Below are 27,564 nucleotides of genomic sequence, written 5' to 3' on the forward strand. Positions count from 1 at the left end.
GGTGTAATTGTACTTCCATAAACCTTATCTGTGAACACAGATTGTAATCTTTTTAGTTGTTGTAAGGGCTAGTTGATGTAATATTCACTATCTTGTAAATCAGAAAGGGCTAGTGGGATTTAATATGTTTTGGGTGTTACAAGGTTGACAGAGGTGTGACTCAAAGCCTCTTAAAGATACAGGAAGTGCCAAGGGTGTCTAAGTGTGAGAAATTCGTAAGTTCTAGGCATTTAATGGAACTTTTGCACCTTGAGAGAAGCCTTGGAGCCTCAGCCATTGCTTCAGAAGTGAAGAAGTCAATGCATTAGGACCACATAGTTCCTTCCTTTTCCAGATTGAGAGACTGTCAAGGAAGTAAGTAAAGCTGCTATCCTGTTGTTCATAAATATACATGAGATGCTTAGGAAGTGTCAAAGATGCTGCAATGACTGTCAAAGCAGCCATTTTCACAGCATCTTCTGGACCCTAGCCATATATATATGCTTTTGGCTATGCCAGATGCTACTTGAAATAAATGGGCCATTAGCTGTGATGGGGTGTGTTTAAAACAAATTATTCATCTGAGTGGTATTTAATCGGCTATTTATTAGTGTAATAAAGTGATCATCACCAACTACCTTTTTGCTCTAAAATTTTAAAAATTTTCGGGAGGTGCACACTCCTTTATTCCCAACACTTGGTAGGCAGAGGCAGGTGGATCTCTGTGAGTTTGAGGCCAGCCTGGTCTACAGAACAGGTTTCAGGACACCTCCAAAGCTATAGAGAAGACCTGTCTCAAAAAACCAAGGTGGGGACGACAAACTTTTCTCATTCTTCTCATAAATTTTGTTTGTATTCTTTAACATGTAAGTAATAATATCTCTAGAACAAAATAGCTCCATTTTGATATTAAAACCAATGACCTTCCTTATGATTAACTTCTGATTCGAGAAAGGGAAGAGATGATTTTCACCCTCTTTTTTAGCAGAGCTATTGTGGGTGATAGTGATTGATCCTAGAGGAGGCTGATGCCTGGATGGGGCCTAGGGACCATGGACATTCTCAGTCAACTAAAGGATAAATACTGAACAGAGACGATGGGACACTCAGAAACTCCTGTCATTACCACGCTCCATCTTCTCACAATTTTGAGGCCAAGTTAAGCGAAAGGTGTGCAGTTCAGATATAATAGCACAGACCTGTAACCCCAACACCCAGAGGTTGATGCAGGAGGATCATGAGTTTGAGAACAGTCTAGGCTACATATATTTAAAAAACAAAACTCAGATATTAAAAAAACGACAACAAAATATATACATGCTATGAATGGTGGGTCCCTTTTCCCATGAGACGGAGACTTATTAACTCACTAGCCCAATATTCAGGAAGATTATTAATATATATGCCAAGTTGAAAAAACATTTCAAGAAAATCTTTTGTACATTAAAGCTTTAGTGAGGAACATTTTATGTTAGGCCATAACCCCCTGCACATACACAGTATTCCTGAGTCATGTGAGTATAAAATGAAGGTATATCCGACAATAGAAAAGTTAGTCATTGGCCAGCATTTCTTGTACAATTTCAGGCCTTCATCATCTCACTCACAGGCTAATGTGCATGAGTAAACTTTCCCTGACTTAGTCTGTGAAGAGTTCTGGGTTGTTCTGCTTTTAGAAACCTCAACAATTATAAATGTTTTTCATGAGCTCCGTGAAACAAATGGACTAGACTGGCTTCTTTTGATGGTTTCATTACATCATTTCTAAAGGATCCAGTTTACTTTCCTCTACACAAAGGATTAATAGCTGATATGCATTCATAGATAATGGGACAAAATGAGAAAAGAAATGGAATGCACAGCTCTTACGATTGACCTGTCTATAAGACACAGCAGATGGGAAATTGCTGAGGCTTTATATTTGGTTGGTTGGTTGGTTGGTTAATTGTTCTTGAAGTAGGAGCAAGGAAAAGGAACAGAATGTTACCCAAACTGTGGTTTTATGTGCGCTTACTGGAAAATCCCAGAGTCACAAGTCACCCAGTTATTCTGACCAAACAGCACTTTTCTTGGTTTTGCCTGTGAGGCAATGAGAAAAAGAGTTAGAAGGCATAGTGCAGCCTCCAGAAGGAAACACATGATGAAGCTGAGCAGGAACAGTCTCTGGACAGGACTCATTTCACATTTTGGCAAATGGACCAAAAGTTAATCAAATATATATTTATACTTAGTCAAGCATGTATTCATAAATTGTTCTCAAAACCCTGAGTTTAGGATCTTTTATGGATTATACTGTTAAAAAGAGTTTCTTAGCAAGAAATCTGTCAAAAGTTCATGGGGCTTAAAATAACTTGGGTAAATCAATTTCAGAAAATAATGCAGGATTATACAGTATCTTGCTTTAATAAAACTGTGTTTATTTTAGTTTATAAAGGAGGCTTTCTTACATTGATCCTGATCTCACAATTCTGCTTTGTGGTATATAACTGTTTGTTCTATAAATGAAAATGATGCTCATGTCTGGCCAAAATGGAACATCTGGTAGATGGCACAGAAGGCCGTCTTTCCCAAGTCTTCTAAGAGTGGCATTCATTTTACTGTACTTGAATTGCTCCTGCAACTAACAGTGTGGATAATAGTACCCAGTAGGTCTACCCACAGACCAGGTAACTGGTATGTCATAGCACTGAAGATATACTGCACAAAGTATCTACTATTGTTAGTGATTCACAAGCACATTCACTAGAGTACTTGTGAGGTATTTGTAAACCTTTCCTTGGGCTGGTGTCTTGTCCACAGATTTGTCTTTGAACTAATCCATCTGCATAACACTGAAGGTCTTGCTCTGAGATTCTAGGCCTTTCCAAACTGGTGGCAGTCTCCTTGCCTCAGCCTCCCAAGTCATAGTATAATAGCCATGCCCACCAAACCTGGCTTTCCTTATCCTTTTTAATGCTGCTTGATATTAGAACTTGCTGGGCTAAGTTAACTGATTCTCCTATTTTTGATGCCTTTGAGAAGAATTTCCTGGTGGCCATTGTTCAGGCATTTGTTCCTGATGGTCAAGGTGTTTCAGGAGGCTGTGGCTCAGTGGTAGAGATTGTCTGGCATGTGTATGGCCCTGGGCTTGATTCTTGGTGTGCGTGTGTGTGACACACATACATACACACACGTTTCAGGATTTCTGAAGAGGTCCAGTGATTAAGTATATTCTTGTATAAATATTTTGTTTTCTTCAAGAGAAAAAACTTGAGCTCAGTTGAGTATTTGCCTAGCATGCACAAATCACTGGGCTCCATCACCAGCACTTGGGAGGTAGATGCAGAAAGACCAGAAATTCAATACATAGTGAGTTCAAGGCCATCCTGGGCCACTTGAGATTCTGTCAAACAAACAAAAAAATCCAAAAACATTGTCAAAGACCTTATTCACAAGTACAAACCAGAGCCAGAGGCAGATGTCTGGAATGGAATTACACACCGAAATAAGAAATCCATTTATCCTAAACAAGTCTCCATCCTTTTTTTTCTTAGAATCCTTGTACAGTAACATCTACCTGATTTGCTGTTTCAGGCTTTATAATATGAATTTCCATGGAAGTTTGAATGCGCATTTTCTGAAGTATGGTTATAGTAATGTCTGGCAGTTATTTTTGCTGTTTGTGATGCCCCAACAAGTAAAGAATTGATTAGCAATTTTGTCCTTTTTTTTCCTTGCTTAGATTTGCTGGTTCCCTTCCCTAAAGATAATATTTAATCACACAAATATGGGAACATGAGTAAGACACAGTGATACCTCATGTTGGAAAACAATGGGAGAAAACCGTCTGGCTTTCTATTTCGTCTATGTATTTTTTTTTTTTAATCGTCACATTATCTTTCTTGTTTTTTGTAGTCATCGCTCTGTGAATTATTTATTTTAGAAGGAAAACATTGAGTACTTTGTAAGGGAACAGGCAGCTGAGCAGTAACTGGAGTGCCCACCTTGTAGCATTAGTAAATAAACAGTCATGTTTCTTTTCATCTGGAATAGCAAAGTAGCGCTAGTGGATTCTTAGACTCCATATTTAATGCACTGAGAAAGCTTGCTGTATAAAGGAATCCTGAATACAGAAAATTTAACAAAAACAATTTCATTGAGTTACAGTTCTCATGCTAGGGAACTGAACCTGATTTCTAGGCACCATCAGCCTCCTAAGACTGTACCCATCAGTAGCTACTCCCCCATTTTCCTTACTCTAGCCCCAAGTAACCACCAATAGACTTCCAATATACGCAGAGGGTATAGACATTTCTTTTTAAGTATTTGCTTATTTAGTATGGTGTTTCCATGTTGTAGCATGGCTCCTTCCTATTTATACTTAAGCAAAGGTCTACTATAGTCACATTATGTTTCGATGACATGAGAAATGCTTGTGAAATACTCAGAAACAAAATAGAAGTATTTTCCTTTTTGGGTGAGATTAGTTTAAAAGTTCTTTTTAAAAGCTTTCCTTTCCTTGATAAGTCACTAGACCTAAATGTCAGGCTGCAGCCGTATTTCCAACCGCCATCACCAGCCCCTGCACCAGATGCTCAGGCTTATGCTATTGTGGTGACTCTTTGGTGTCACAATTCTCCAGGTCTGGGGCCGACTCATACTAGTGCAGTGATCAATCCCCCTTGCAGCTTTATGAGCAGATTTCAGAGTTAGCATCATACTCACGCACAGGTGCTTTCCTACTGTAAAACAGCGTGAGCAAGCAAAGGACACAGTCATCAAAATTGTTTTCTCACTGAATCTGGGGCAAGAGCCATCTTCCTGTTTCTCATTTCTCCCTCACATGTGGGGGGATGGGGGGGGAGGCTTCCTGAAGTTTGATATTTGCATATTAAAATTTGCATGCTATTTCAAAGAAGTAATGTAGTTGTTGGTGTTCACTGCAATTTTTTCTTCTTTAAAATTTTGTTTTCTTGGTGTTTTGACAGTAAAAGCACCAGAGAAACTACATATCAGCATATTTTATCACACATAACTCATACTAATAAAAGAAAAGCTCATGTATCAAAAACAGGGTAATTTACTAGATGCCTAAGACACCATCACATCTGCTTTAGGATATAGCCTAGAAATAGCCAGGTGGGGGTGAAGTCTTTAAAAACTGAAAGAAATGCCTAAGGATTTGACTTTTTAACCACCAGAATTATCTGACTTGATTTCTTGATTTGTTTCTTTATATGTTTTCATTAATATGCTTTTATTCTTAAAAGACCTAATTTTTAAAATATTTAAAAAATAAAATTCTTAAAAGACTAATGCAAATTCTTACTTAAGTTGCTAGCTCCTTCAATTCTGTAGGCATTTTAGCTGCCTTTACATGTTGACAACTTTGTTTTCAAATACATACCATTCTCGGGAAAGAATACCATTTATTGTTTGGTTAGAGCTTCTCTGTAAGCCCTATTTTCTTCTGCAGATTCCATGGTCACTGTTACAGGACAACTTATTTTGTCCTTCAGGCACAGTGCCGGGGAAAATGCTGTAAGCATCAATGTCTGGGGTCAGGCACACCCTCCCTCTTATTACATGGAACTGCAGGCTGCTAAAAATTAAGAAATTTCAAGCTAGGGTGGTTGCTGGCAGAACCTGGACATGGAACCTGGGTCTAGAAGTGATGTTTGTGTTGTCCTGGCTTGATGGTAGCCGTTCTCCTAAATAACTGCTGAGAAATGAAAAGGACAGAAGACATTTTTGTTAAGGCCTTTAAAAAATTCATATCGTGTACCTACACACAGGCGGGGAGACCGTGGCTGAGTGGGCTTTGCAGGAGTCGGTTTCTCTCCTGTTGTGAGTTGGGATCGCTCCAGCCATCAGACCCTGCAGCACGTCCACCCTTTTCTCCTATTTGATGCCACAGTGAGCTAGTTCTTGGACCAAACAGTGAACCTAGAAAGGCAGAAAAAAACAATTTCCTCCCCCATGAAGTCTCCAAGTCCGTGAGATTTTGTTTCTTGTGGTGTTAGGTATGAAACCAAAGCTCTGACATGCTGACCTGCCCCCTAAACCCTCTGATCTTATAATTCAGGACACTGACCTGGTTGGCTGATAACCTCTATCTCCTCTAATCCAATGAATCTCAGCTTTGCTATGCATTAAAAAAATCAGGGAAGTTCTAGTAATCATGACATCAGTATAATCAGATTTGCCCTGTATACAAGCAGATGTTTACAGTGGCAGTCAACAGTCTGTAATTCCTAACCCCTTCCTAGAGCAGTGGTCCTAGACCAGCAGTATCAACATCACCTGGAAATTCATTAACAAGGCATTCTCAATTCATATCCTACTGAATCAGAACCGAGGGAACCTCAAAGTACAGTACTTTGAAATCCTGAAATGCACTCAGAACTGGACTACGGATAGAACATTAGGGTGTTTGATGCGTATATGCCTGCTTGTCTGTATGTCCACCACATATGTGCAGGGCCCTTGGAGGCCCGCAGAGTGTCAGGTCTAATGGAGGTGGAGTTGTAAGAGCATGGTAGGCTGCATGATGTGGCTGACACCCAATACAAGAGCACCGAGTGTTCCAACTGTTGAGCTATCTCCAGTATCCATTTAAAATTTTTCTATATAATTACAAACAAGTATTAAAATTCTTCATTCATCCAGGAATAATAAATAGATTTCCCTTCTTTATGGTTAGTTCCCAGAAATGAATGCTATGATAATGAGGCGGTTCAGCTTGCCAGGGGATGTGGACAGAGCCCGACAGTATGTATTAGAGGTAAGACTACTGTTGTGCGTATGCATGTGGAAGTCAGAGGGCAATTGGTAAGACATTTTTGTTGTTGGTGGTGGTTTTTTTGGTTGTTGTTTCTGAAGACAGGGATTATTTGTAGCTTTGGATCCTGTCCTGAACTAGCTTTTGTAGAACAGGCTGGCTTCGAGCTCACCGAGATCTGCCTGCCTCTGCCTCCCTGGGATTAAAGGTGTGCACCACCTACCATGTGTGTCTCAAAGATCAATCAAGTTTGGTAGCAGGCACCTTATTAAGCACCTTTACTAATTGAGGCATCTTCACACACACACACACACACACACACACACACACACACACACACACACACTGGTAAGACCATTTAAAAATACAGAAGGCAACAGTAGGTAGTTACAAAAAATTTTTTAGATACAGAGCCAAGTTGGTCAACCCTTGCTTAGTTTGACAAAAACTAGGAAAGGGGCTCATAAACAACAAACAAATAACAACAACCAAAAAACCAGCTTATCTACTTTTCCATTAATTCCAGTGCCTGTGCGCTATATTTGCAGGAGTTGGTTCTCATCTTGCACCATGTATGTCCTAAGAGATTGAATTCGCTTAAGCATGGCAGCGAGCTCCTTCACCTACTGAGCCATCTCATTAACCGAAGAAAGCTCAATTAATATAATTATTATATTAGATTTCCCTTCAGTGATACTTCTATGCAGTCAAGGCCAAGGAGACCTGCTAGGCTAGAGTAAGCTTTGATGTGTCCTTGAGTATCATTACTGTACTCTGAGGCCGGCCCCAGCCTTGTCCAAAGCTTCCTTCCTATAACTAGACAGTTACGGTAGCCTTCCCTACTAAAGTAGGTTATTGAACACAATTTGAAACCAGCATAGTGAACTATACATTCATGAAGGTTTTTCTTTCAAAGGGAGAACCATTTACTCTGTTCAGGACCTAGAGGCTCATTTTAAACATATTGCTGCATATCTTCAGAACTTTCTCACAGATACCCAAAGTTTTATTTTTTAAATAATTTCCAGAACCAATGAGATAGATATTTCCAGTGCCAGTGGGTAAAGGTACTTGCTGCAAAGCCTGATGACGCAAGAGACCCATATGATGGAAGGAGAAAACTCTTGCAAGTTTTCCTGTTCCGCCACATGTGCTCTATCATGTGCATGCCCACACCCACACACTCAACACATAAATTCAGTGTTTTTGTAAAGAATGATCGGTTTCCAAATTCATAGTTATCTGGAGGCTACGGGTTATATACATGGAATACAGTAAGCAAACTATTAATAACAAATGTTTCCAGTGTTTTAGTGAGTGTTTGACAGTGCTATAAAAGGCTCAAATCTAGTATCCATCAGAGGGGCTCTGGCCTTAGAAAGAGTGCAGCCATCATTTGGTACCCTTGAGGGTTACAGAACTGCTCCTTGGATATCAAAGATGCATGAGTGTTTAAAGCTACTTACATCAAATGTCAGAATATTGCTTTGTACTTTAAACCATTTTGGGATTGTTTCTAATAGCTAATTGTGATATAAATGCAACTGATATTGTTTAGAGAATGATGACAAATCTGTGTACATGCTCAGGTGTGTCCAAAAACATGGTTATAGAAAGCTAATCAAAGTCTCTAGTGAATAATTGTAGTTCTTATAGTAAAGTATGTGTGGACAACTCAGGATTACTAAAGAGTTGATTAAAACTGAGCAGAAGACAATGTGAATAGAAAAGACACTGAAAACTCAAATAGGAAAATCTATAAGGATAACAAATTCTTAAAACAAGACTTAAAAAAAAAAAAAAAAAACCTCCCTGGTGCTAGATACTAAACAGAACTTTGCACGTTAGCAAGTGCTCTACCACTGAGCATCTCATTTCCAGCCCATTATTTGACTCAAATAGAATGGAAAATAATTCCAACAACTGGCAAATGGGATTATATGTAAAAGCTTCTGCACGATCAACAGACAGCATACAAAATAGAAAAAAAACTGCCAACTATACACACTATAAATTTAACACCCAAAATATATAAAGAACTGCAAAAATTGAATGCTAATTTAAGCATTTACTAAGTAGGCTAATGAACTAAACAGATGATTCTCAAAAGAAATACAAATGGCCAGTAAGTATTTGGAAATGTGTTCAACATTCTTAAAAATTAGGGAAATGCACGTTGAAACTGAGACTCCATCTTAGCCACCATCAGAATGGCTATTATCAAGAACAGAAGTAATGATAAAGGCTGATGAGGGTGCAGGGAAAGGGAACAGAAACTCCTGTGGCCACTGTGGGAGTCAGCAGAGAACTACCGTATATGTTTGCTTCATAGCACCTATGTCTGATAGCTCAGCTGCCTGTGACTCCAGTTCCAAGAGCAGAGACATCTTCTAGTCTACATGGCATACCCACATATAGGCATACACATAATTTTTAAAAAATATTTAAAAATTATGATATTTGCAGGAAAATGGATAGAACTAGAGATCATTATGTCAGGCAAAATAAGTCAGTCTCAAACAGATCATTTCTCATTAAACAGACAAGATTTAAATTTGTACATGTATAGCTCGTAAGAGAAGAAAAAAAAGGGAGGAAGAGTAAATGGAATGTTTACATAAAAGCAGAAAAGAGTAACATTGAGAAAGAGGACCAGTTAGAAATGGTGACTGGGTGCAGCAGCATGAGGGATCAGTAAGAACAAGTGTAACAATGTGTGTGTATGGCAACCTGGAGATCTCTACTAAGTCAAATCAATCATTCGCTACATCTTTAGCTAAGATGAAGTCATACATAGAGAATAAAAGTACATACCTTTAATCCTAGGACTTGGAAGGCAAAGGCAGGTGGATTTCTGAGTCTGAGGCCAGCCAGAGGTACATAATGAAATACTGTCTCAAAAAGAAAGTGGTTTCTTTCTCACATACCCTTTGAAGTAGGTTATTTGTGCAGGTATATGTGTTTAAACATCAAGCAAGAGAAAGAAAGCATGCTGCTTTGCAAGATGGCACAGAAAACTCTTGTTTTGAGCAAAGCTTTTCAGCCATATACTAGGAATATTATATTCTAAGTAACAGTGGTTGAGAGCTATGGAGAAGGGCTGGAGAGATGGCTCAGCCACTAAAGGCTAGTCTCCCAACCAAAACTATAAGAGAACCATGAAAAGGAAGTGCTTTATTATACAACTTAATTCCACAGAGGGAAAAATGTTTTATTAATGTCCGGCTTCTAGAAAAAAAACCAACATTAGAAACATAGTTCCAGAATGTAACTATCGCACAGAGAGGACATGAGCAATGGTGTCCTCACACAAGAGGAAATCAGAAGTAATTCCTCCATGATAGTAAAGGTAATTCACAGACCAGCTGAAGACAGTGATCCCATGATTCGATTAGCAAACGCTGGGGATGAGCTGTCATTTCCAATATGAAAGGTATTTTCATCACAGACCCTTTGGGTTTGCATTTTAAAATGGGACAATCTTTTATATAGATAGAACTCTGAAAAACTTCTAATGCGTCAGTAAAGGTAACAGAAAATGGCTGGCTGCTTGACAGAGTTGACTTCTGTGTGCGCTAACCAAACTAAAGCATGTTCCCATATGAAAAAGGATGTAAAGTATATAGAAGCAGCCGCCACCTGCCAGAAAGAGAACATCAGGACACAGTATGATTATTAACTGTACAGCTCATCGAATCTCACTGTGTTTTATCTATCGTGGCAGCATTCCTGGAGCTCATCAGTGATCTATGTTTTCTTGTCTCCTGTAGAGTGATGGCGTGCAACAGACAACCTACCTCGCCCAGCGGTACTGCCATGAAGCAGTGAGGGAGATCAGGAAACTTAGACCATCCACAGAAAGGGATGCCCTCATCCAGCTTTCAGAAAGTGTGCTCACAAGAGATAAATGACAAATTTTTCTGTTCTTCCCGGCAGCTATTTTACCAGACTGTGCCTAATGAATTTTGTGAAACACTATTTGCTCCACCTGCAGATAACCAAAAATCACTTTAGGAAATAATTTCAACCTTATTGATGGGCAATTTTTTTTTTATTGGCAAAGTTTTTCAGAAAACTTTTTAAATGTAATTAAACCAGTGTCACTATAGTCCTATAAAGTCTAATTGAGGTATCCTGATGGTTATGTGTGGCACTGTACACTGTTAATGCCCACATGGAAAGCCATTACACAAATAAATAATCAACGTTAAAATTCAAGTGGTTTGTCTTTGTTTCATAAGAATTTCAGGGAATTTTGAAGTCTGTACTTAAATTTAAATCCACATTAGTTATGTTTTAACAATATCCAACTTTTTTCATAGAGGAACATAGTTTATTATAAAAGACTGTAGATAAAATTTAGACAACAGGTTATTTACAAATTAAGAAAACATTCTGCTTCAAAAAGAAAAGGCATAATATAGCTATCTGATCACTAATGACATACTTTAAAAATAACAAAGGTAAATAAAATATATATGAAATAGTTGATGATTTGGTAGAAACAATGGTCTTTAGTTTTCAGAAATACTTTGTACTGCTCTCATCATTATTATGCTGCCATAAGTCTGTAACCCTCAATACATAGAAACCCACACTTGTGTGATCTACTGTAATATCCTAAGCAGTACAGAATTATACACAAGACAAACAGCCCTAAGATCCCTCTCACCCTCCCTTAAGTCAAGGAGACACACAAAGTGCATGTGTTGCATTTCAGTTACAATACAGACCTGCCTGTTACCTGTTTACAGGTAATACATGGCCTACTTTCTTTTCCAATTGTATGTTGCTAGTGCCGTGTAATGGGCTACCTATGCCTATCCACAAATTAATTGTATTCACTTTTACAATACATAAGAGATTTTCCTTTTATTGAACCAGTGTAAATTCATTTTAATCAAAACCACAGGAATAGTGTAGCATCCCTTTGGATTTTTATCTACAGAATGATGTGTTCACTTTGACAGAATGTTCTAGCTCCAAAATCTGCAAAATTCTGTCACATCATGCTGTTCGGACACATGTTTCCAAGTTAATACACTGAGAAAATAGGACCATAATTCTGCAATAAACCTTTTGTGTTGGGATTATGTGTGCATGCATACGCACGAGCACACATGTTTAAAGCAAACCAGTAAAGGAGAGGACAAAATCCTTTGGTTTACTTATGTATTTATGAGTGGAAAAATTTATAATGCAAATTTCACTCATTAAAAAACTTAGATACAAATTACAACATTACAGATAATCTTTCATTTCACATGAAGAACTAAGAGACTCAAATATGAGTACTCCAGATAAATGTTACACAAATTGGAAGCATCTTGAATTGTTAAGTATCTTTCAATACATAAAATTTTATGCATGCTTTAAACACAGTATTCTTAAAAAATGAGACTTTAAATCAAAAGTATGACCAGCACCAGCATTTAAGTTTTCTGATTTTCCTATTAGTCTGACATAATGTTAGTGACCATGCTGTACTGAAACATGAAATGGTGCATTCTGAACCATGATTTGTTAAACATGATAACCCACATCCCCAGAATGTTTAGGCTGGTCATAAAGTTATCAAGGTGTGAGCACATATGCATAATCAATTACAGGCAGTCTCTGGTATAAACTGCTGTTCAGCAATATGTGAACTGCCTCTAAAATGTATGCTTACAGGTAGACATCCAAATACCAATAAAACATTGTCCTGAAAATATGGGCACATTTTAAACATTAAGACAACCTGTTAACCATATAGTCCCACAGTATGACGGAGTAATAACCTACATGAGAAGAAAAAAGGGAAAAAAAGAAAAACCTAATCAGTATAGTGCATGATCGATTCAACATAGTTCCCAGGAAAGAGTCCAGTCACTCGGTTGCAAACTCCTTCAAACCAACCATCATCATTCTTCTTTATGACATAGATGATTGCACCCTCTTTAAAGGACAGCTCGTCATCCTTGTCTTTTGTATAATCATATATTGCAACAACTGTGGAGAAAACAAAGGACGACATGAGAGTGCTGTCTCCAACAGTTCCTTCAGTTTGTAAACGTAATACAAATCTGTGTGTAGTACAGGAAAACCAAGTACATGACAGAGAGAACTGACTGTTAGTTGTCTTCTGACCCTCACACACAGACTGTGCCATGTACCCCTTCCCAATAAAATAAATGAAGTCACAATTTTAAAATCTTGGAATTTGGGTGGTTACTTTTGCTTTTCTGAGATAAGACTTCACTATTTAGCTTAGGCTGGTCTCACTACCTCAATATCCCAAGACCTAGGATTAGAGGCCTACACTCCCATAGATCCACATGATGAATTTAGGATTTATTTCTATTCATTCAGACAAATATCCATGGAGTATCTAAGCAAAGTACCATACCTATTTTGACCATACCACACATTAATAAATCTTATTGTGAGGTAAGTCTATTTATTTAAAATTCTATGCTAATTGATAGAGATACATTCAGGTTTAAAAAAAAAAAGTCTCACTTTAAAGTTTAATTTTAAAAATGGAAAAGGGAAAAACCCAGAAAGTGTGATACAAGTTCAAAATACTCTTCCTTTCTTGTTAAAGTATCCTTTCCAGATGTTATAGAAAGGTCAAACAACTTATATACTACTTTCTGAACTATTGTTTTGTGAATTTAAATATTCCCTTAAATCCATTTTATAACAATTCTAAAATTACATGTAATTTTCTACTATATATGAATAGTAAATTTACTATTGTTTTGTGAATTTAAATATTCCCTTAAATCCATTTTATAACAATTCTAAAATTACATGTAATTTTCAACTACATATGAATAGTAAATTTATAACTTATGTGATTTTTTTTATTTACTTCATATATTCAAAACAGTCTTTTTTCTTAAAAATAAGGAATTTTATGAGCATACATGATGCTTATATTTTTGCCCTTAAGAAACTCTAAATTAGTGAAATAGGGAAAGTACATTTTAAGTTAGGCAGTCTTTTCTCCTTACAAAATACTGTAGTGAGGAGATCCAACAAGCCCAGTTCCTTCCATTTTAGTTCTACAGCAAATCACAGTATGCTGATTATGATCTCAATAGTACATCAAGGCCTAAAAATACAACACTATCAAAAGTATCTCTGGCTACATAACAAGCTAAAAGGATCGAGTGATTTGCAAGGGGTTAACAATTACTAATTAAGAAAACCTCTTCACATAGTCTTTGGTAATCCTCTTGTATCTAGAGTCACAGGAGGTGAGACTCAGTGCTGCAGACTGACTTTAAACTGGCTGACAAATGCCTGAAACGGTCAAGTCTGAACAAAACGATAACCACTTCATGCTCTTAGATCCTCCTATGCAAATGGCTCAGAAAGGTAATGAACCACAGTTTTCAAGGTTTCCTCTGTAACAGTCTTATCTCAATGTACATACTTCCTCATGATTTCTCTTAGCGCTATTTAACCACTAATGATAATCTGATGTTGATTCTATTCTCCTGGATCTAATCAAGATCTCCTATATGTAAGTACTGTAAGGCTATCTGGCATTTAAATCTATTAGTTTAATGCAGAGAATAGGATCACATCAGAATACATTAGGTTAAATTTGAGTTAGCAATAAGAACAAGAAGTCATGTCATAAATTGTTGGTCCAAATTAAACAAGTTTCACAAAAGGGGCTATTACAACTTTAAATATATGTGTACTTGCTAGCCTATGTTAATTTGTACACGTTAGAACATATCTGGGAAGAGAGACTCTTAACTGAGAAAATGTCTCCATAAGATTGGCCTGTAAGTCTGTGGTGCATTTTCTTGACTGGTGATTGATGTGGGTGACCAGGAGGTCCTGGATGCAATAAGAAAGTAGGCTGACCAAACTAGAAGTAAGCCCGGAACCACTCCTCCATGACTTCCTCCCCAAGCTGATTTCAATCATGCTGTTTTACCACAGCAACATAAATCCTAACTATGCCAATAATCCTACTAAATCTCTTCCTTGCCCGTGGCAGAAGGATGAGATAATCACTATGCAGGTGAGGCTGTTGTCAAATTTATAATGATCCCCCTGCCTCTGCTTCCTGGGTGCTGTGGTTCAGGTATATGCAATCATGCCTAGCTTAAGTCACTAAATGTTACTTTGATTTACAATAGAAGTCAACAATAATAGCCCACTGGCAAGTCTAACCCATCACACCATTTTTTTAGATTTAAATCTTATTTTCTGTGTGAGTGATTTTGTTTGCATGTGTGCCTGGTGCCAGGAGTCAGAAGGCATCAAATCTCCTGGAACTGGAGTTATAGATGGGTGTAAGCCACCACGTGAGTGCTGGGAACTGAACCTGGGTCTCATCTACAAGAGCAAGAAATGCTCCAAACTCTAAGTCATCTCTCCAGCGTCCCACTGCCAATTTGTGCAAATAAAGTTTTACTGAACACACCTACATCTACTCACATACATATTAACACCCAACTTTGAACTACATCTCCTCACATATATAATAACTCCTGACTTGGAGCTGCAAAACAGTTAAATCAATATAGCCAACAAAATCTAAGCTACACCTGGCCTTGAATAAAGGAGGGGGGAGGAACAAGAGGGAAACAGAAAGGAGAAGGGACAAGGGAAAAAGTGGGGACAGAGGGAAATGCTTAAAGTCATTTAGCTCAGTTTTGTGCCTTAACTGATCTACAAAACACAGTCAAGTCAATCTGAAGTCAGAAGCATACATCTAACAGTCCCAGTGGCCCAGAATGACCAGCTCAACTACCCACTGTGGGCCTGGGGATGGCCCACACTAGCATCTACCCTAACCTCTAGGACCTTCTGGAGCTGATGAAGGGACTGATCCTGTGGAACCATAACCCCAGCATCTCCAAGACTTTGGGGGCAGCCTTGGGATATCTCAGAGATAGATGTTCCAGTGAGGATCCAGTGATGACGGTATACCAGGAGCAGTGAGCCAGACCAGTGACTCCCTGCAATGAACATTTACAAGTAGAGTTATGTGGTCAAAAGGATACACTGTGGTTCCAATGCCACCAGGACAAATGAAGAGGTGTTGGAGAGGCAGGAAAGATGGAAGATCGAAGAGGTTACTTTTGTTGTTCTATTTTTCTTTTGCTTTTGTTTGCTTGCTTGTTTTGTTGTTTTTTAATTTTAGTTTGGACGGCTGCTTCAGGGTGAGAGGGAAGAATATGAAGGGACTGGGAGGTGAGCGGAACTGGTTGCATGATGTGAAATTTCCAAAGATTCAATAAAGAAATTTTGTTTAAAAAAAAAAAAGAAATCTAAGAATTTAAATTGAAAACAAAGAATCCTTTGCATACTGCTGAAGAACACAAGGCATATGCAGCGCCGTCTTGACTGGTAAGACAGATAAAAAATGCTGTTTTTTTCTTTTTTCACAGCAATAAACTCTGTAATTGCATTATTGACTTCAAATCAGTCCACAGTAGCAGTACCTCACCTTTCTCAATATAGTTCTTGGGAGCCCATGCAGGATCCCCGTCTGCATAGGGGTCACTGTACTGAACTACCGCAGCTTCCTCGTCTTCATAGTCCACCGGAGGAGGCGGTGGAGGAGGTGGAGAGTCATCAAACATGGGAATGTCATCCGGCGGAGGTGGGGGTGGTGGAGTTGGGCTATCAGCAACTAAAAGGAGTCAAACAAGTAATTAATCTAAGTGGAAAAAAATTTAATGAACAGAATTTTAACAAAAGTCTAACTCAGACAGCATGCACTATATAAAACATGCAGTGATTAGAAATAAAAGCTTGGTGTGTTAAAGTTCATACTGCTTTTAAGCACAATTTTGCAATAATAAAATGAGCTAAATTAAGCATAAAAAGGACTACAAATTAATGAATGCAAGAGGTTAGGATACAGTATCCTACTTTCATAAGAAATACAGGAGTAAAGAATTTTCCTTATCTTAAGACTCAGGTCAAAACAAATGTTCCACTAGGCCTAATAGCCTAATGGACCCTGTCATTTGGAATACTGCTAAATATCTTACAATAGAGGTTTGATCGTTTTTAACTACATAAAAATTAATATATAATTTACTACATATATTAATTTTTACTACATATATAATTTTGGCTTAATTATTAATAGTACCCTAGAAACTACATCTCAAGTGGACATATTTTTTATTTAATTATTATTAATTTGCTTTAATAGGGAGAAAAGCCAAGTTTGTAGTATCAGGTTTGCATCTTTGTGTAAGGTTTTGTTTGTTTGTTTTCTATTTAAATTTTAACAAAACAACAAAAAATAATTTCCAACTAGAAAACTGCATTAAATATGTTTAAAGGAATGTTATACTCATAGTCAAAATTTAATGCAGAAAGAAAATTAAGATTCTGCATCATGACTAATAAAACAACCATGAGATGAGATCAGATCCTAAAGATCCAATTTTCTAACTTAAACACAATTCAGATTTAAACATAAAATGTTGAAGATGTAGTAATTTTAAAAGAAACAAAAATAAACAAACAATAAAAATGAATCACACTTCAGTTTCTAGATAGCTGCTAGGGTGTGTGTGTACGCATGCTTCAAAAAATCTAGGGTATTAACAGTGACATGGGTGTGTGGGACTAGAATTGTACTTATCGGGCCACCAATCTTCTAGTATTAGAAATTCAAAGCCAACACAACTAATGCTCAAACCTCTACTCCACAAATTCCTTTAAAAGTTTAGGGGGGGGGGGGAAATCAGGCAAGGTGGTGCATGTCTTAATCCCAGCACTTGGGAAATAGAAACTGGTTGATCTCTGTGAGTGCAAGGCCAGCCTGGTCTACACAGCTAATTCTATGCCATCCATAGCTCTACAAAGAGGCTCTTGATTTGTTTTATTTTGCTTTTAAAGAATGAATGAGAGAGAAGGGAGGAAGGAAAACATTATTATATAATTGGTGTATGTTTTAAAGGTTATTCTTCCTGACAGGGTATGTTGAAAATATCCCCAAGTTTTAAATCATGCAAAGAACAGCCCTACTTCATTACTAGTTAAATTCTGTGATTTCTACTTTTATTCTTGAAACGAAGAAGATAATAAAAAAATCAATTCTATGTGATGATGCTCACTGAGAGCAATCTACCAAGTCTACAGCTGGGCTGCTGTCCACCACATGCATGATTCTGCCTGTACCTACATCCTCCATAAAGCTTTCTGGTGTGGAGGAAGAGAAGAGGTATGAACCCATCCTGACATCAAATAACCACAGCACATACCTTCATTTGGCTTCGTGTATGCACTGCGTATTTGTTGGGTTCCCTAAACTGCTGTCACTCTTACTCTTACAAGCACTAGTTGAAGATTACCACTCAACTGTCATTAAGTATATATTGACTTATCTTTAATTTTATGGAAAAAGTCTGGTCAGTTCAACTTTCTGCCCTAATGCTTTACCTACCACTATTCATATTTGCTCTAAAAGGCTTTCTGATGTTAATAATGAAAGGCATTAGTCATTAGGGGCTCATATCTTATGCCAGATTAGATTAAGCACTACATGCCTTTACTGTCACTTCCTCTAAGCACCAGAGGTATTTCAAAAGCACATAAAATATGTGCATTTCATAGAATACTTAAAGTGCAGATACAAAATAGGAATAAATTTGGAATATCAGTGATATGAGAATAACGACTCAACATCATGTGTTTATTAAAAAGAACAAAAATAGTTGTGAATCTGTTTGGCAATAATGTATATGAATACTGGATTTCTGTTCTTTTCAATTACCAATTAGTCAATGATCTCTAGACCCAAGAAGCACAATGGCTACTAAAATGATTTCCTAGCAATTCTTCATAATGGAGCAATGTAAAAAGATCATCTGGCACTTTCACTCTCTGACGGATTTAGTTTCTACTATCACTGGGCATGATGAACACACCTGCTGTCACATTACTTAGGAGTTAAGGCAGAAGGACTCTACTGCAAGGCCAGCCTGAGCGACACATTCCAGAACCCAGCAAACAAGAATGCAATTCATTGTTAAAACAACTGACCTAGCATGGACAAGCCCCTGGATACAACTACCAAGAGCATAAAAAGTGGGGAAAGGAGCAGCAGTGACTAGGAAGTTACCCTTACCACTTATTTTTTTAAACACCTAGATTCATTTAATTTTAAATATCTGAACTTTCAAAGTGAAGTTAGTAAGAAGGCACTCAGAAATTTCAAAATTCTAAATTTATGTTTTCAATAAGCCCCTTATATGTCACATGAAAGAAGAGACTTTGACTTAAACTGTTTGTATCCTTCCCAGAGCCTAGCATGTAACACTGAATAAAGATGGTGGAAGGGAGTGAATGAGAGAAGCGAATTAAGAGTCAGCAAAAGCTGACATAGAATTTGCCACAAATGTACTTTCCTGAGAGATGAGCTGCTCAAGTAGGTTGCTCACTACTCAAACAATCCTGAAATTTATTTTTAGGCAGATCCCAAATAAATTAGATCTAAATACTATCTTAATTTCAATGTTTGACACTGAATAATTCAGCAACTGTATTTTCCATTTGCCACACGATATTCACTCTGGGCAATGCAGAATTTTTTGTAACCTCAAAGGTAATGAGCAATGATATAGTCTACGTAGATTAATATACATGCTATAAATATCTAATGCAAGTTATTGAACCTAGTCTTCACTAAGATAAAACTTTAAGAAAGCAGACAGGTTTCTATTTGGCATATGAGCTCACAGGCCAGCACAGGTCACTTTTGGCCAGGGCATGAGGCAGACTCCACCATCCTTGTCAGTCCCTCAGACAGACAACATGCATATGACTCACTTATTCTTGGAGGTTAGTTTTTCAAAATAATTTTTTATATATGAGTGTTTTGCCTACCATGTACGTATGTGCATCACACAAGCGCAGAGCCCACAACATCAGGTCCTCCAGAAGTGGAGTGAGACTGTTGTAAGCTGCTATGTGGGTGCTGGGAACTGAACCCAGGGCCTCTGCGAGAGCAACAAGTGCTCTTAACCACTGAGCCATCTTTCTAGACTCCAAGACTCATTCTTAACAATGAAGCTTCATAAAGATCAGAATCTATAATCATTCTATTTTTTTCACATTTGTTTTGTGTATGTCTGGAAATCAGAGAACTTAGAGAAGTAGGTTCTCTCCTTCCACCATGTAGGCTCTGTAGATTAAACTCAGATCACCGAGCTTGATGACAAGGCCTTTCCCTACTGAACCAGTAGTCCCTTTCTAAAACACTGTGCTACTATGTGAGGAGGTACAGGCCTGTCTCAATTTTATGATACATGTACAGTATAATTATATCTTGACAATTCTGTTACGAGTACAGATGTTGTTGTTTTGGCTTCTTTATTTTTTTTAAGACAGGGTCTTACTATATAACCCAGAGTATACTCCAACACATGAAGATCTCCTACCTCAGCCTCCTAAGGGTTTAGGATTACAGGCATGCACCACCATATCCAGCTGCAAAAGGTTTTCTAATTCTCCAAGTTAACTATTAGGGATTTGCATTCCTGTATTTCAATACTCTTTGCTTGAAAATAGGCAAATAATGGATCTTATGTCTTAGCTCACTTTCAAAGTGATATGGGTCAGTAACCATGCACACAAGAGGAAAGAACGGAAGCCCGTGCTCTTCAGTGTCAGCACCGCACATCTGTACCTATTCTTCAAGGTAAGAAAGAAAAAGGTGACCATCAGCCATGCATGCTAGAGAAGACAGCCTCTAATCTGACAGCTGTGTTTCCAGACTTACTGTTTTCCTGCACCCTGGCCACGAAGCCTGTGAGAGGTATCTGTGGAGTCAACTGAGGCATGGGGGGAGGGGGTGGGGCAACAGAAACTGGCAGCAAGACACAGAATGGGGAACAAAACAGATATAGAAAGAAAAGAAAACAAACAAAAAGCAGAAGTCAGTTACAAGGACCACAAACACAAATAAGTATGCCAAGAACAGTCTGCAAATGAAAACAAACAAAACAAAAACAAACAAACAAACCCTGCTCCCTTCTTCAAGTTTTCCCCACAGAATCTGGAGCTAAGCTGCGCTCACTCACGGGGTAAGAGCATACAGTAACAAATGCACTTATTTTAACCTAGCATTACATTATTGGGGAACTTTTTAATTTACTACATAACATTTATTTTAGCACAATGTTTTTCAAATTTTAAAGAAACACTTCTAAAATATGTCACAATTAAATACCTACAACGCCTTCCAGAAATCTGTTTTTGCTGTAACTCTAAATACTAACAGATTTGTCTAGCTTTAACGTAATGTTGCAAATCTTAAACCAAATTAAGGCATAACAGTGGTTGATTACCTGTATAAATACATTGATAAATCAATCTATCAGTCACAAGTTCCCTTTAAAGAAGATTCTTACATATCTAAATTTACACACCTCTATGAGAAAACAAAATAAGATTTGTGTTACTTTTTAAGTTGGCAGCTTTATTTGTAAGAAATCAGCCCTAAATTGATTCCATGTACCTTATGATTGATTATTCAGCTTCTCAGGGGAAGTTATCAAACATCTTTTTTATGGATACTGAAAAAGGAAACTTAATCTCTCTCTAATCAGTCAAAATGTACAATTATTTGCATTATATTAATTTCAAGTGAGACCCTGGCTGGTTGGAAACGCGTTACCTTTGTCAGGAGATACTCTAGAGGAAATTGGTATTAAATGTCATTTGGCTAACAAATGTGTGAGAGAGTGGCGCTTTGTCTCATTTTAACAAGACAGCAACTGCTAAAGAGGACTCAGAAAGTCAACTGGTTTAAATGGAAAGAGCTGCCTTAGCAGTGGCCACCAACAAGTGATGTTACATTAACCAAGGAAAAGAACTTTATTGGTTCCCAAGAGCATTTTATCAAAATAATTTTCATCTAATGCACGATATAAATTTTTTGATAAGCATAAAAATGTGAGAGGTTCCAAGTTCAAAATTAGTACAATATGTGCAAAAGGTCATACAAATTTAAAAACAGCATTCAGCTCACTATCAGAAACTAGTCTTTCATTGTTACAGAAAAGACTCCTTAAAGGGTTAAAGGGTACTGATTTTAAAACAAACAGAAACAACTAAAAGTCTCCCCTTAGCCAAATAATTTTGAGTAGCTAGGCATGCTTGTTAGTAGTGGGAGAAGAAAGACAAGATGTGCTCTGAAAATGCTTGTCACCAGCACATCTACACAGAAGTGTGCACATCACAAACTAACACAGCCACACGCCAGTAAAACTACACCAGCAGTTCATACTGAAGGACAGCTGGATGAAACAAAACACACTTAACCTGATGCTAAGTTTGCCTTCCAGTTTCAAAAAAACACAGATATTCACTAAGGAAGAGTTCAGTCCCACAAAAAAGTTCAACTAGACAAGTGTGGACTGATAAAATAAAAACCCTATTTGCAGAGCAAATTAAAAGACAAGTGTGCGTGTGTGGGAAGGTAATGAACATAAAGACAGGATCTAAAAAATCAGAACATGGATAGAAGTTCATGAAACTAGTGGGATGAATAACTAATTCATCATGATGGCACACACCTTCAATCCCAGGCATTAGGGAACAAAGGCAGGCAGACCTCTGAATTCAGGGTCAGCCTGTTCTACACAGTGAGTTCTCAGACAGTCTGTCTCAAAAACAAACAAATAAAAAAAACCACCTACTGAGATAAATGATTGATTTGTTATCTATTTAGACACTAAGCTACCATTCAAAACCCAGTAAACTAAGTAAATATCAGCTAAGAGTTTAATATCTCTTAGTAGCTTGAATAAAAATTCTAGTCTGGAAAAAGGCTGTAAAAACCTGGAGTACTCTTTGAATATAGGCATTTTTGACAAAGTACCTTTCGATTTGCTGTAACCAATCACTCTGAAACTCAAAAATTTTAACAAAAAAATGGACAGTGTCCACTTAAGATAAACATGGTGGGGCTCGCCTGTCATCCTAACAAACAGGAGGGGCTCGCTCTAAGTTCAAGGCCAGTAAGAGTTAAGCAGCACCAGGCCTCCTAGGACTACAAAGCAGTGCCTTGTCAAAAATAAATAATAAGTGAATGAATGCATAAACACACACACACACACCACAAATATAAATAAAGAACCAAGAAAATCCCCCATGTAAATGCAGAGTGATCGTCATTCTTTTTATAGAACATTCAGTTCTAAATTCTAAAGTGGAAAAAAGCTGTCAGTCCATACCCACCATCTTCATGACAAAAATAAATATTGGACAACATACTTATTTCAAATTGTTTCCTTTTTGGATTTAGCATCTTCACATGGAAAGTGAACTCAATAACTATTGAGTATTGTATATTCAAACATTTTCTTTCTAATTCTAACCCTGTAAGATTTTCTAACCCTGTAAGATTTTAAACACTGGCTGTAATTAGTATTGGGATGTGCAATTTGAAGTGAACAGAAGAAAATCAAAAGAAAACCCTTCCCACCCATTTAAATTATTCAGAAGGAGAAAGTAAGCAGGCATTGTAAATGTTTTCAATTGAAAGCATTTCAGAAAAAGTCCACGACCTTAGAAGTGATAGTCAGCAATTTCTTTTTATTATTGTTTTTAAAAATAATCTTTGACTACGTTGGTGTCTTTATATCACTACTGAACCATCGAAATCATGCCCATAAAATTTCAGACTGTTTTGCTCTCTAGTTCAAATTATATTGTAGTAATATTAATAGCACATTAAAGCATTGGTGAATTTGGCTAGATTAAACATATTCAAGCAAACCTTGGAGAATAAGTGACTAGCAGCTGCTTTTAAGATGGTTATTCAAGAATTAGCATTCAAAAGCAAAAACAAACATGAAACAGCATGGCTTAAATTGTTGTCTATCACAGTTAAGAAGTCCAGTTCAAATAACCTCCTTCAAAAGGAGCTGTACTATTGCTGTATGCCTGCAAAACACAAGCTTACTTGAATTTTGAGAATAAAGTGGCCCTCCATTAACATGAGGCTGAGCAGAGAATTGGGCAGTCACAGAGGGAGTTCGTCTATATCCACCAGAAGATGTCGAAGAAGTGGTAGAGTTGTGCCGAGAAATCTGCCTGGTCATTGTGCCATACTGCGACCCAGGAGCTGAGCCAGGGGCTGCTGAAAAGCATTAGTTAAAGGCAACCAACAAAGCATTATAAACACCCGAAGTAGCAGAACAAAGGGGCAGGATGGGGGTTCTTATTACCTTATAAAGCCCACAGCACAAAATAAAAGAAAAAGGAAGATGAAAATCAAATTAGCTCTACTTCCAAGTGTATAAACAAGGGGAACGGCCAGTGTGAAGGAAGAGTTACAAAAGTGAACATGGAGCATTATGACTTAACCCTTTGCAATAAGCACAATCCCAAATGCTGTTTCTTTCACTAATACTCCATGTAATCTGCACGTGCATTTCAGAGTGCTCCCGAAACAGTGACAACTGTTTACACCACTTACATTATACTGGTATGATGAGTAACCTAGAGATACCTTTAAACATAATAAAGCATAGATGTGTAAGTTGTCTGAAGGTACCATGCCATTTTTTATAAGGAACTTAAAATAACTAAGGATTTTTTTTATCTACTGAAGGTGGGAGTATTCAAGAATCAATCGTCCAAGGAAACAAAGAACAACTATATAGAGTTTTATATGTAAACTTTCTCTAACAAAATGAGTACCACAGATAGTCTGAGATAAAAGTTGTTAGTTATGGGTCCTTCATAACTGCTTTAGAAACGACCTCTTTTCCATAGCCACAGTTTCAGAATTTGATTCAAAATTCTATCTGGCTAAATAACCCAAGTTAAGTAATAAAATTTAAACTGTCAGTTAAGGATATTTTACTGATTTTTATAACATCTGTTAATAATTACTGTTACTAAATATTTACATTGGTGCTATTCTTAGCACTACTAAAAATATTACTCCTATGAATGAACACTGCTAAATATAGTTCCTGAATTTCCCTAGGACAACTGTTCTTAAGCCTCAGTGCTGATGAAAATCTCCCCTTGAAAGGCTTGTTGTAACGTAGACTTCTGGGTCCCATCTCCAGAGTTTTTAACTAAGTAGGTCTAGAGTAGGTTCTACGAACTGAAATTTATACCTAATTCCTCCCTGCCGATACTGACTGGTCCTGCTGCTTTCAAAGTCAATGCTCTGAATAAATGGTTTACAAATGTCTTTGCCTTTGAATCCACACTTAAAAATTAAAAATTGGAGGACCCCGAAGAACTGTCCTTGGAGTGGCTTACACCTATAAAATGACTGTATTCTAATCCAAAGTGACATAGCTGTGAGATGCATTAATACACAAGTTCACAGCGCATAGCTGTCAAGCGACGACTGCATGGAGCCTCTAGAATAAAATCTCTAACAGAACAAAAAAATATGAACAATGAATAAAGCTTTGACTACAAAAATCTATGGAGAAATCTTTTTGAGAACTAGTATTTTGAGAACAAGTATTCTGAGGTTAATATCTAGAACTGAACTGAGAAATTGGAGTAGGTGCTGGCTTCATCTGTCTTGGTAACAAATAAATAAAGTGCGCACATCAACAAATTCCACCAGAAATGTCCGGATCTCCATCAGGACTGGCACACAGAGATACCTACACTGCTACTATCCAGTGATCACAAAAAGGGCATCTCATGTGGCTCCAATGACCGTTTTCCAGGTATTACATATGCTGAGAGTATGTTGTTTTCACAAAGAGTCTTTCAGTGCTGTTGCCAGCCACAGGTTTGTATTATCTCCTTCCCTCTCTACTCTATGCTTTATCCTCAGTCTATGAAAATGTTGTCAGTTTATTTAACCTACATGGAAATCCAGTGCTCATAGAAGACACCACATTATTCTTACCCATATTACTGCATACTTCTAAATTGAATGTTGCTGTGGAATATTAGCTTAATATGTTATATTTGTTTATGCTGTGGAATATTTGTTTAATGATGTAAAGATGTGTTGCATTCTTTTATGTGCATTTAACTCTATAAAGTTGTCTAGCTTTGCCAGCCAAAAACACCTAAATGGCCAATAGCTGGGCAGGAGAGACAAATAGGAGCGGCAGACAGAATAAATGGAAGGAAAAAGAATGGGGAGCAAGAGAAGGAGAGGACACCAAGGGGCAAGCCTCCCAACCACACAGCTAGCTACAGAGTAAGTAAAGAAAGCTATACAGAATAAACAAGTTAAAGGCCCAGAGGCAAAGGTAGATGGGATAATTAAAGTTAACACAAGCTGGCTAAGTAAGCCAAGCCAAATCCAGCATTCACAAGTAAGTAAAACTCTTCGTGTATTTATTTGGGAGTTGGGTGGCAGGCCCCCAAGGAGTCAAAGAATACAAGGGTTTAAAAAAAAAATAAAAACAAACAAACAAACTCTACAGAACGTAGAATTCTTTATAACTCAGTCTAATCCTTCCCAACTAGAAAACAATTTGAATGCATATTATTAAGAAAGTTATTTCTTAACATCCTCAGCTATCTTAAAACCTAGGCTGCATCAAACTTTTCCAAAGTATGAGCCAAAGGTCAGCTTCAGAGCAAACCCCTGTATCACACACACTGTATTTTCCTTTCCATGTTCCACTTCCTGTCTCCACCTCTGCCCCGGGACTCTGACTGCCTGAACACAAGATAGAGTTCCAAACATGCAGCAAGCAGTGAAAGGACATCAGAGACACTGTTAATTTAAAATCTTTTTTGAACCATAAGAGCTAGTTTCCCGGGCTGGAGAGATGGCTCAGAGGTTAAGAGCACTGCCTGCTCTTCCAAAGGTCCTGAGTTCAATTCCCAGCAACCACATGGTGGCTCACAACCATCTGTAATGAGGTCTGGTGCCCTCTTCTGGCCTGCAGGCATATACACAGACAGAATATTGTATACATAATAAATAAATAAATATTTTAAAAAAATGTTTAAAGAGCTAGTTTCCCTCAATCTAAATAAAATAAGTCCATTAAGTTGGTTATAAACCACACACATTCTGCAGGGTAGTGAAGAACAATGAAAATAGGTCTTTCACCAGAAGACATCACTATCACTCAGTTTGAAATTTTATTTTTTATCTATTTTATTTATTTATTTATTTATTTATTTATTTATTGGTTTTTTGAGACAGGGTTTCTCTGTGGCTTTGGAGCCTGTCTTGGAACTAGCTCTTGTAGACCAGGATGGCCTCAAACTCACAGAGATCCGCCTGCCTCTGCCTCCCAAGTGCTGGGATTAAAGGCGTGCGCCACCACGGCCCGGCTCAGATTTAATTTAATTCTTTAGCTTAGCATTATCATGTACAATCTACTAACTGTAAGGATCTGCACTCTGTGGCTAAGGAGCTACTGAAACTGTACAAAGTGGAATTAAGGCTTCCGGATGCCTGTGCAGTCTCACCCCCCACAGTGCTCACTGGGAGAATCAGGACTTCACAGGGAATCAAGACAGAAATGTTTTCCAACAAAATAGTTTATGATTCAGGCCAGATTATAAGAAAACAGAATTAAACTTTCTAAAATGACAGGAAAACGCAGCATACTACAAAGAAGACAAACAAAGAAACATCGCAGAGCATATTCGAATGGAAAGTGTTTTACTAAGTAGAAAGGCCTTTGAGTTCAGAAGTGCAAAACTGCAAATGAACCTGTTTATACCCAGAACATTCTCCTTCAATACTATATGAGAAGCTAAGAATATTTTCCTCTAATATTTTTTCATTATGCTTATCTTTCAAATGTATGTTTTTGAATACTGTAAAGTCTTTCTTTCCGGACAGCCTGAACTACACAGAAACAACCTATCTCAAAAGTCTCCATTTC

The 27,564-nt window shown here is 37.6% G+C and overlaps 2 protein-coding genes across 15 annotated transcripts in view; one reads left to right on the forward strand and one right to left on the reverse strand.

Annotated features, from left to right (window-relative positions):
- Positions 1 to 11,946, forward strand: part of Pdss1 (decaprenyl diphosphate synthase subunit 1) — a 37,901-nt gene extending 25,955 nt beyond the window's left edge. For both annotated transcript variants that reach the window (XM_050152615.1, XM_050152616.1), the window contains 2 exons: positions 6,662 to 6,742; positions 10,510 to 11,946. In XM_050152615.1, the coding sequence (XP_050008572.1) occupies positions 6,662 to 6,742; positions 10,510 to 10,650 (222 nt within the window). In that variant the 3' untranslated portion in view covers positions 10,651 to 11,946. The remainder of the gene's footprint in view (positions 1 to 6,661; positions 6,743 to 10,509) is intronic.
- Abi1 (abl interactor 1) overlaps positions 11,883 to 27,564 on the reverse strand; it is an 83,016-nt gene continuing 67,334 nt past the window's right edge. For 3 of the 13 annotated variants that reach the window (XM_050152610.1, XM_050152601.1, XM_050152603.1), the window contains 4 exons: positions 23,685 to 23,861; positions 20,496 to 20,582; positions 16,200 to 16,385; positions 11,883 to 12,730 (listed from right to left, as the gene is read on the reverse strand). In XM_050152610.1, the coding sequence (XP_050008567.1) occupies positions 12,555 to 12,730; positions 16,200 to 16,385; positions 20,496 to 20,582; positions 23,685 to 23,861 (626 nt within the window). In that variant the 3' untranslated portion in view covers positions 11,883 to 12,554. The remainder of the gene's footprint in view (positions 12,731 to 16,199; positions 16,386 to 20,495; positions 20,583 to 23,684; positions 23,862 to 27,564) is intronic. The other 10 variants (XM_050152614.1, XM_050152611.1, XM_050152613.1 and 7 more) reach the window with 5 other exon arrangements.

This window comes from Alexandromys fortis, unplaced genomic scaffold (assembly GCF_014885135.2).
Source record: "Alexandromys fortis isolate MF-2015 unplaced genomic scaffold, M_Fortis_MF-2015_v1.1 scaffold_54, whole genome shotgun sequence".
In the NCBI taxonomy this organism is placed as follows: Eukaryota; Metazoa; Chordata; class Mammalia; order Rodentia; family Cricetidae; genus Alexandromys; species Alexandromys fortis.